The following is a 10,675-nucleotide window of genomic DNA, read 5'->3' as shown; positions in this document are numbered from 1 at the left end:
TCCTAGAGAGCCGCAGTCCTGCAGAGTTCAGCTCCAACCCTGAAAACAAAACTCACCTGCCTATAGCCTTAGTAATCCTGAAGACATTGATTAGCTTGTTCAGGTGTGTTTGATTAGGGTTGGAGCTGAACTCCGCAGGATTGCGGCTCTCTAGGACCGAACTTGCCTACCCCTGGTGTAGAGTATCTCACGTAAATACAGTCGGTTGTGGATCAAGTGAACGTAAACAGGTGTCCGTATTACATGCATGCCTTCCGTCTTAAAGGGACAGCATTCCTAATTAAGTACCTATCTGTGTCATTAATGTTAACCAAGAAAAGATGTTAAATAAATGTTAAGTAAACCTACTGTATCTGAAAAATGAGTTTAATTTGTATCTCTTTCATATTTGTCTTATTGTCGTCTTCTGCTTATTTTTAAAAAAATTATAAATTATATATATTATATATGAACAACTATAATTTTTATAAGTTGCTCCCTTTTCTCTACTGTTAAAGGTATAGCTCACCAAAAAATTAAAATTGTCATTTATTCAAGTTTTTCCAAATTCAATCCTTGATTCAAAAGTGCCATTGTTTTAAAAAAAAAATGCTTTATTGACTGACGTTTCATAGACCTTCAGTTGTTACATTTTCAAATTTCATGCCTTTTGTAATTTCACAGTATTTTCACCTCGATTACACGTGTAAACTCACAATTCTATAATGGTACAATTTACTCAGGCCGATGACATTTTTTGTATGACATTTAAAATAATTTTTAGAATAATTGTACATAAACGGGTTAAGCAAAACAATTGTGATTATTTCTGAGAACTTTTTAACTGCAGGCAGACTTAGGCCTACATTATGGTACAGTACAAATATTTGGAACGTTCCTTATTCTGTCCCTTATTTTCTTAAAGAATAAACACTTATTTTCTACAAGAATAAACACAATTTTCTTAAAGAATAAGATAAAGAATCACAATTGTCCCTTATTTTCCATTTCTTATGTTAATTGGCAATGATGACGTAATTATCTTTTGACTCCCCTGACAGCGGAACCTTGCTCAAAAAATAAAAAAGTAATTGTTGGAGATATGCGAGCAAAACATTATAGATAAAAAAATGCATAATAGAAAGCGCAAAGGCGGCACCGAAAAGGCCAGTAAAAAAAAACTTGGTAACTGCAGTTTGACTAAAAGTAATGACTAAAAGTTGACAAAAATGCAATGACTTTTCGTTGACTAAAAAAGACTCAAATGACTAAAATGTGGCTAAGACTATTAAGCATTTTCGTCTCAAGATAAAGACTAAATAAAAAATGCCTGTCAAAATTAACACTGATGTAAGGCTTTGTGTGCATGTTTTCAGACACTTTTACAGACTCTGCAATTGGTTCAAGAATAAATGGTGACCACAGAGAGAAGGTCCTTCAAAGGTGGGATGGTGGTGATAGCAACGGAGAAAATTTTGACCTAGATGCAGATGCAGTGAGTTCCACCAGCATGCTTGTATATCCAATCATATGTGATCACAAATTAGTGTTTTTTTTTAGGAATCATTTGTTTAGGTTGCACATGCTTGAAGCTTTTTACATGCCATTTTAAAACAGTTTATTTAATCACCAAACGGACACAAGTTTACTTCAAGAATGAACGAACTATGAGGCATAGATGAGTTTGAAGTTCGGTGTTTAAGGAAACCTGCGTACCTCAAACTCTCACTCCTCCCCTACAGGTTAAAATGCACACAATAGACACACACATTCAACCAAGCTTTGTGGTCTATTTGACGCTTGAAGTAAACGCAGGATCATCTCCAGCCTTTAATCTTGTCCGTTGTTGTACACTGTATATTTTACAGTGGGTTAGTAATGAACACCTTTTTATTGTATTACTTGCTATATGCAATTTAGTAAGATCTTCAAGTGTTTGTTCATAGTTCAGCAGTGATTTTATTCCCTTTTAATTGAATTATGCTCATTTCAGTTATTATATAATATTAATATTGTAATATTAAGATTATTTGTTAGACAATCCATTTGTCACAGGTCTTTTTTTAATGTTATACTGTACTTTTAAAAAGTTTGAGATCTGTAAGAAGGTTGCATTTGATCAAACATACAGTAAAAACTGTAATATTGTAAAATTAGTAGTTTAAAATAACTGTTTTGTATTTTAAGATGTAATTTACCATTACTCCAGTCTAGATGATCATTCAGAATTCATTCCAATATGATGATTTGGTGATCAAGAAACCGTTGTTGTTGTTTTCTTCTTCGTCTTCGTCTTCTTCTTCTTCTTGATATTATTATTATTATTGATGTTAAAAACAGTTGTGCTGCTTAATATTTTTGTGAAAACTGTGATACTTTTTTAAGGTTCCCTTGAATATAAAGTTCAAGATAATAGTTATTTGAAATAGAAGTCTTTTGTAACATTATAGTTGTCTGTCACCTCTTGATCAGTTAAATGCATCCTTCATGAATTAAAAATGATTGAAAGGATACAGTGTATTTCCAACCTCTATTCCCTTTTTTTTCTTAAATTAACATGATTACCTTTCTCTCTCCCCAGTCTCTCGGTCCCCTAAACCAGATGCTCCTTCCCAGGACCCTCCTCTGGCTAATCCTACCTACTTGGATACCTCTTCAGTTACTATGGTGACCTCCAAACCCACTGGCCCCACCCCTCTGTTCCCTGTAGATGGTGAGATGTTGTTACAAATTTGAGTGGTTACACACTGTTAATTGTAAATGCGTCCAACTATCTTGACTCTCTTCCTTACACTTTAGTGAATGAAATCCTGTCAAAGGAAAGGATGGAGAGTCCAGCTAGTCCTCAGGAGGGCAAGAGCAGCAAAGGTAATCCTGAAGTTGTATTACTCTTTCAGTAATTTCACTATATGTGCTTTTCATTTAGCTAAAAATGTTCTTCTCTTTTTTCATAATCTCTTCAGTCCAGCCGAGATCAAACCTCGAGGAGCTTCGCAAGTTTGGTAATGCTTTTAGGGTAAGCGTCATAGTCTCTTTTTTTTTTATTTTTTTTTTTATTAAGCCAGAATAGATTTTTGGAAGTGGTTGATCTCATTTGACTCGTTGAGCCAGTAAGCAACCACTAGTAATGCCCTAACAATCACTCCTAACACCCTAGCAATGGCCTGCCAAGCACCTAGTAATGCACTGGAAACAACCCAGAACACCATACGGTGCAACAGTTGGGTTATTTATGTAAACGTATTTTTTAAATAATTGTTTAACAGCAGAATTTCTGGTGAAAACGACATTGCCAATGTAGAAAATTCCACCAGTCAGAGGGCTGTGATATGTATATATGCACATATCTTGCAAAAAAACTCAAAATTAGGGACATCAAATTGATTGATCGCATCCAAAATAAAAGTTTGTGTTTGCAAAATGTGTCTACCGTGTATATTTTAGGGAAATGCTGGTATCAAATTTTCATGTTGCGATTAATTGCTAATGCTTTTATCACGGTATTATCACGATATTGAACCTTACTTGCAAAAAAAGTGTTGTCATAATACAGTATAACAGCCAGGTTTAATAACTTCTTTCTTATAACAAAAATAACTGAACATTTAAATACAATAAAGCAATACACAAAAAATGTATAAAGTTACACATTTTACACAGATTAAAATGCAAAAGAATTATAAAGACAAATAGGTATCACTTTACAATAAGATCTCATTAGTTAAACTTAGTTAATGCATTAACATTCACAATGAGCAATAACTACATTTGCTACAGATGTTATTAATCGTTGTTAAAAAATACAACCTTAGTTCATGATAGTTCATTAAATAATACAGTTGCAACTTGCAACTTTTGATTTTAACAACATGTTATTAAATACTGGAATTACCTAAGATTAATGAATGCTTAGAAGAATTTTTCATTGGCAGTTTAACTAATGAATTAACTAATGTTAAATAATGCAGCCCTAATGTAAAGTGTGACTGAACAATAAAGAATCAAAACATTGCCAAACAATATCTACATTGCCAAACAATATCTATTTTGTAGTCCAGATTAAAATGTAAAAAAGTTTGAAAATAAATAACCTATTAAGTCTGAATATTTAAGCATTTGGCGCTGTGATGAACACCATAGCGAATACAAAAATCTGAATGGCTGTTTAAATTATTTAAATACCTTTCAGAAACCAAAAGTAGAGCTGCTTTGTTTATGGGGTTTCCGGGGTAATGGCTGCATTTCTGCTGTTCAGCGCCATCTGCTGTCAGAGAGTGAATGTGGCTTTCATTCTCACTCGTTCCGCCATTGCGCTTCTCATTCGAGCTTGTTTACATCAGCACATGCTCTTTGACACAGCATACAGCGGTGTTGTGCATTGTGACCAGTTGATTGGAAAAGTATTCTTAAAATGCATTCAAAGTTCTAAATCATTTGTAATAAATAATTATTCTCTGTATTTTGACGTGCCCACGATAACAATATCGTGTATATTCATTATCGTGATATATCGCATTACCGAATATGGGCACATGTCTAGTATATTTATATGTATATATAAATACACATACTGTACATGTATATATTTAAGAGATACATGTAATATATTTTTATATATAATGTGTATATGTATGTGTTTATATAAATACACACCGTACACACACGTTATGCTTACACAAACTTTTATTTTGGATGCGATTAATCGATTTGACAGCCCTACTCAATATTATTTCTATAGATATCAACAATCAACAACTTAAAATGAATGTTTTATATTTTTACCATTGTTTTTAATTCGGTTGTCATTCATGAGAATGTAGTTCTTTCCCTCACTAAAGTCGTTAAGTCGTTGCATATTTTTAAATACAGACTGTTTGGTTTTTTTCATGGCATATAACAATATAAACAAGTCTTTAAAAAAATGTTTATAGTATTAATATAGTTAAATACAGTATAAACTATAGTTTAAATGCTTTTTTTCCCCCCCTCTTTCTGATTTTAGCTTCCACCTAGCTCCACCCTTTCCAGCTCCAAAACTTCGACCACTGACTCTGCTCAAGCAAACCCCGCCCACAATACACAAACAGACCCTGCCCCTCTAACAGAAGCTAAAACAGCCCCGCCCTCAACTCAGACCACAGAGCTTCCAGCAGAGGAGAGAAGTAGAGAGACAAATGCTGAGGGGGTGGCGACCACCACCCCTCCACCATCCACACCCATCTCTGCACCCTCTGCCCTGTCTGGCCCTGCAATGCAAAATCCAACTGCGGAAGGGCAAACATCAGGGACGCCCCAACCTGCAAGGACCCCAGGCAGTGAGGAGGGCAAACCCGAGGCTTCTGAGAGACCAGAGGGCATGGCTGAGTGAGTAGAACATTAGTTCGTAAATAAGACAACTGACAGCTACTAGTATGTAGCATATTAAGTCTGTTGGTAATTAATGCAATTCATAATGTTTTCCGACGCAGTCAAGTGAAGAAATCTACACTCAACCCCAACGCCAAAGAGTTTAACCCCACCAAGGCTCCTCTCAGCATGGTAAGAGCACTGTTTTTTCCCCATTAAGTTTTTTTCTATATAGCTGTTAAATCGTTAAATGTGCTAAGCCAAGGTGTCATGTCTTCTTTGCAGGTGAAGCCCTCAGCCACTCCCACCCCGCCACGGCCAACTCCACCCAGCCCCACGGTGGTGTTGCAGGCCCCGCCAGGCCAGGGGGCCATTTACAACACTCAGTACCTGAGCTATGTCTCACCCATACAGATACAGGGCCACTCTGTACAGGTCTCTATCCCTGCTGCTCATAACTTTAGACAAAATTCAAGAGTTTTATAGAGTGGTTAGCAAATTGGATTTTCCTCTCTCCTTTTATTAGGCACCTCAAATGTACCCATATCCCATGACAACTATCGGTCAAGGGAAGTACCAAAGAACAAAAGGTAATGCATTTACATTACATTTACATTTAGTCATTTTGCAGACGCTTTTATCCAAAGCGACTTACAATTGGGGAATGCATAAAGCGATTCTTCTTAAAGTGGCAAACAGACAACGGAAGTGCTTGTAATACCAAGTTCTAGGCATTGTTCAAATAAGTAGAAGCTAGAAAGGGAAGGAATAAATAGAGAAAGACAAAGGTTTTTTTATTTTTATTTTTTATTTTTTTAATGCTTATTATGTTTAATTATTGGTTGTACTAATGATGTAATTGATACTTGCATAAACTTTGACCTTTTCTGTATTTAGTTTACATCGATATTAACAACAATAATAGGGGCTGAAAATTTTAAAAGCTTATTATTATTATTACTATTATTATTAAACAGCAGGGCATGAAATTTTAAATACAGGGCTTATTTTAAATACTTTTGTTATTAAAAAGATTACAAAATTTTTTGTTGTTAATTATTATTTAATAAAATCGTAACTTGAAAACGTTTAAAATAAGAGTTTCAGGCCCTGTTTTGCAATCTACTCATGGTAAGTGTCTCATGCTGCATCCCAGTGTGCCTACTTAAATTATGTACTCTTTAGGTGAGGATAAAGTACACACTTGAGTGTGTAGTAGAAGAGTAGGCAAATTTGGGACATACTATCACGTCATGCAATTGCATCTTTAACAGACCACTCTGTCGCATAGTTACACACACCCTGTCAGTGTAAACTGGCCTGTCACAACTTTACTGTCACTAAGTCGTCTGCACTTTAAGCGAGCTGCACACTGCACAGTTGACACAGGAATTGTCACTTGCACAATCGCAGCAGTGTCGCATCGTCATTAAAGTTTATAAATTGCATTTCTTTTTAATTCTTGCCAGTGTTTAAACCATTCGGCACTCACGCGTTCTTCTGGAGACTGTGCGCTCATGCACACTCGCAGCGCACACACATAATGCCAGGTTCACATTACTCCGTTTGCAGTGCGCATGCGGTGGATATTTTTTCTGCGCTCATGTTAACGGATTAAAGCGTTCACACTGTACACGGTTGCGGTCCGGCAGTGCGTTCAAGGAGCGGTGCATCTGCAGCAGTGCAGAGATCGTTTCCGTTGCATGCGCTGAATTAAAGTGACAGCGCATTGTTTGCGGTAAATATGAAAACGAAAATGTAGGCAATAATTGATGGCACTCGTGGCGGTAGGAAAACAAAGTTCTTTATGAACCACAGGATTGCTTGTAATAAAGATTTAAATGCAAAAGAAAAGGCAGTAGAGCTGACTGTTTCTGTCAATGGTAAGTTTTAATTTAGAATGTTTGTGATAATGTAAGAAAAGTAGTTTAAATGTTTTGCCACTTGCTTGAGCAACTTAATATATCAATCTAGAAGTAAATGCAAAAGTAAAAATCATTGAATAATGTGTTTCTTATATTTATTGCGTTTAAACACGTCTATGAAAGATTGTATTACTGTACTGTGTAAAAAAAGAATCACAGTGCTGAAAAAGCATTTTCAGTAACAATGTTTGGATTTGAAATCAAAATAATGGATAAATGTTGTGTTTGTAGTAAACAGCCACGGATCAGTTTCAGACTCCTGTGTGAAAGCACAGTGAGCACCTGCTGCTTCTGCACCGCTTACCACACATGGACTGCATTGCAAACGGAGTATGTGTGAACCTTGCGTAAAAGGCCACCTCACATACAGCTCACAAAATCAGGCTTGTGCTGTGTGTAAGCTATTGTGCTCAGGGCTTAAAGTTCTCCGGCACCGTGCTGGATCTCCGGCGTGCAGCGTTTGGCTGCGGAAAAAAATTGTGTGCATAATACGCTCAAAATAGTAGTCTATCCAATTGCAGAGTCGCAGCCCTGATATTCGAATTTAAAAGGCATAATTTCAGTTAGGGGGAAAAAAGCTTTTGGCTTTTCTCCTGAGGCCACAAGGGCGCATCGAGCAAAATATTATGCACGTTTCTTCAAAGCATAATAAAATAACATGACTATCTTTGAAAAAAGTGCATAATGTTTAAAATAATGTTTATAAACCTTATATAATGAAAGTTGCTTAAACAATTAGAAACAAAACGGCATCATGCATGTATGTATAGTTCAATACAAAGGACCGAAAACCAATCACAAAGTACTTTCTTCATTTAAAAACTTGAGATGCATAGGATGGGGAAAAACCGCCATAATTTTTTATTTTACATAGCTTTCTAAACATGCGGCTCTCTTGTGCGAGACGCAAGTGCAACGGTAATAGATGTCCCTCTAGAAAATGTGATAAATATGCGTTCAGTGTGAACGGCTTGGTTTTGGTTTTGACGTAATCAACATCATCTCCGCATTGATGTTCTCTTTTTCCACAATATTTTGGAACAACATAGCAGCGCCGCATCTAGTGGGTTCAACTGGATAGGCTAACAAAAGCATTCAAATGCAATGACACATCGTCGTCGCATTTCGTGCACCACTGATAAGGCTGCCTGGCGCGCACCTAAAATTGTGGATTTTTATTTTAAATTCGACGAATATTCGAAATTCGAAACAGCCCTGTAATGGATTTAATGGAAAGTTTAATCACGCTGTAAAGTGAAAAGTCACCAGGCCTTTGGCGCCCTCTGCAGGTATTTGTTTTAATACATAATGTACTTAAGTTGGTTATGTTCATATTATGTATAGGCATATTACATTATGTATTTTAACGGTGTTGTTCAATACATAATAATAATGATTGTTCAATACAACCATGTAATTTCTTGGTTTTGATATTTTATTTGAGCCAGTTATTATTGCCTCATCGTTAGTTTATATATAAATAGTCATACTAAAGCCTGGTTTTCACTTAGGTCTGTTTGTTACTAAAAAATATCAGATTACTCGGTTGTCAAAATAATCATTAGTTACAGCCCTAGATTAGTTAAAATATTTCTAAATACAACTGCATTGTTTTACTTTTTGTAATTAAAAGACAAATATTTAAGATTAGTTAAAATATTTCTAAATACAACTGCATTGTTTTACTTTTTGTAATTAAAAGACAAATATTTTGTCATTGAAAATTTCTTTAAAATAGTATTAAAATATTGTCACGTTCTAGTGAACCAAGTATCTGTATTTTGTCATCTCGTGAGCTAAGTGTATTGTCACACCCCTATTGTCAATAAGCGGTGATTATAACAAAAATGCACTGCATGATCAAACATTTAGGTGAGATAAATATATTTTTTTTAAATGACAAAAAAATGCCCCCGTCCACCCCTCAAATTAAAAAATCCCCTCACAAGAGTCACCTAAGAGGGGAATTCATTTTCAAAAATGAAATTCAGGCCCTGAATAAATGTCTAAAAATCTTGATAGGATCATCACTTAAATAATTCTACATGATAAAAAGAAGGCTTTAAAAAGATCGGTATCGGTGATCGTATCGGCAGATACTGCTTTCTGTGATCGCCAATCGGTGATCGGCCTCAAAAATCCTGATCGGAGCACCCCTACTAAAGACTTTTGTAGATGATTAAATTAAAGGCTTGTTGGAAACTTACTGTATTAAACAATGTCACATTTTTCATGCACTTACTTAATTACTCTCCCTCATGTCGTTCCAAACCTGTAAGACATCTTCGGAACACAAATTAAGATATTTTTGATCAAATCTGAGAGCTCTCAGACCCTCCATAGACAGCAAGAATCCTAACACGATCAAGGTCCAGAAACATAGCAAGGACATCGATAAAATAGTCCATGTGACATAATTTTATGAATCTACGAGAATACTTTTTGTGCGCAAAGAATACAAAAATAACAACTTTATTCAACAATTCTTCTCCTCCTCATTAGGGTTGGGAATCTAAAATCAATTCCAATTCCAGAATTGGATACTTAAGGTCAGGAATCGGATACTTGTCAAATAAAAATTTTCGATTCCGCCTATCATCTGTGATAGGACCCGACCTAGCGATCTGCCAGGACCTTGCTCGCTAATCTCAGCAGTCCAAAGTTTTGCTACATTTGTGATCAGAAGCTAAAAAAGCTAAGCATAATATCTCTGATAGCTAAACATGTTGCAAGAGAGATGTCACCACCAACATGACAAAGCACTTTAATTTAATAGATTGTTAAAGATCACGAACACGATTCAAACACCAATGTGATTCCATTCCTAAATTACAATGATTTGTCTGTTTCATTCCTCAACCTTTGACATTTGAGATCAATGTTGTGATCACTTGGTTCGTCCGGGCAGAGTACGATCACACCAGTGTGATTTGAACATTTAAATTTGCGTTCGCACTGCCATTGACCTAAAGAGAGCAGCTGTCTGTCATGAATGAAAAGGCTTCACAGTCTTTTCAGCCACACAGTATCATTATTTCTGTGTTACAAACATTCAAATCACAGAAGTACTGGGATAAATAGTTCAGATATAGTTTATAGTTCAGATATAAACTGTGTACGATGTGTATGGTAGCGATTTAAAATGGAGTAAATCACCTTTTGAAAGTAATTTGACTCTTCAAATGAAGATTTATCGATTACATTGTTACACCAGTAGGTTGCGAAAAGGGGCTGTTAAAATGTATTTGTCTTTGAATCATACAAGAGATTCGTTCAAGAACGCGGATTCATCCAGTAATGAAACAAGTACATCTTGAGTGAGTCATTCAATCATTCATTAATAAATTACATGTGATTTTGTTTAGTTGTCTAATGTTTTTTTTCTTCAGAATCATGAGAGAACCACAACTTCCATTGGGGGGAAA

General features: G+C 35.6%; 1 protein-coding gene across 1 annotated transcript in view; it reads left to right on the top strand.

Moving 5' to 3' along the window:
• LOC107755035 (ataxin-2-like protein) overlaps positions 1-10,675 on the top strand; it is a 17,719-nt gene that overhangs the window by 3,960 nt on the left and 3,084 nt on the right. The window contains exons 7-15 of the mRNA XM_016571679.1: positions 1,356-1,478; positions 1,683-1,721; positions 2,561-2,692; positions 2,779-2,847; positions 2,934-2,995; positions 4,982-5,343; positions 5,448-5,517; positions 5,611-5,760; positions 5,852-5,915. Of these exons, the coding sequence (XP_016427165.1) occupies positions 1,356-1,478; positions 1,683-1,721; positions 2,561-2,692; positions 2,779-2,847; positions 2,934-2,995; positions 4,982-5,343; positions 5,448-5,517; positions 5,611-5,760; positions 5,852-5,915 (1,071 nt within the window). The remainder of the gene's footprint in view (positions 1-1,355; positions 1,479-1,682; positions 1,722-2,560; positions 2,693-2,778; positions 2,848-2,933; positions 2,996-4,981; positions 5,344-5,447; positions 5,518-5,610; positions 5,761-5,851; positions 5,916-10,675) is intronic.

Source organism: Sinocyclocheilus rhinocerous, unplaced genomic scaffold, assembly GCF_001515625.1.
Source record: "Sinocyclocheilus rhinocerous isolate Xijiao unplaced genomic scaffold, SAMN03320098_v1.1 scaffold1063, whole genome shotgun sequence".
In the NCBI taxonomy this organism is placed as follows: domain Eukaryota; kingdom Metazoa; phylum Chordata; class Actinopteri; order Cypriniformes; family Cyprinidae; genus Sinocyclocheilus; species Sinocyclocheilus rhinocerous.
Note: the sequence above shows the minus strand (reverse complement) of the source record. Positions and strands in the feature narration are given on the sequence as shown.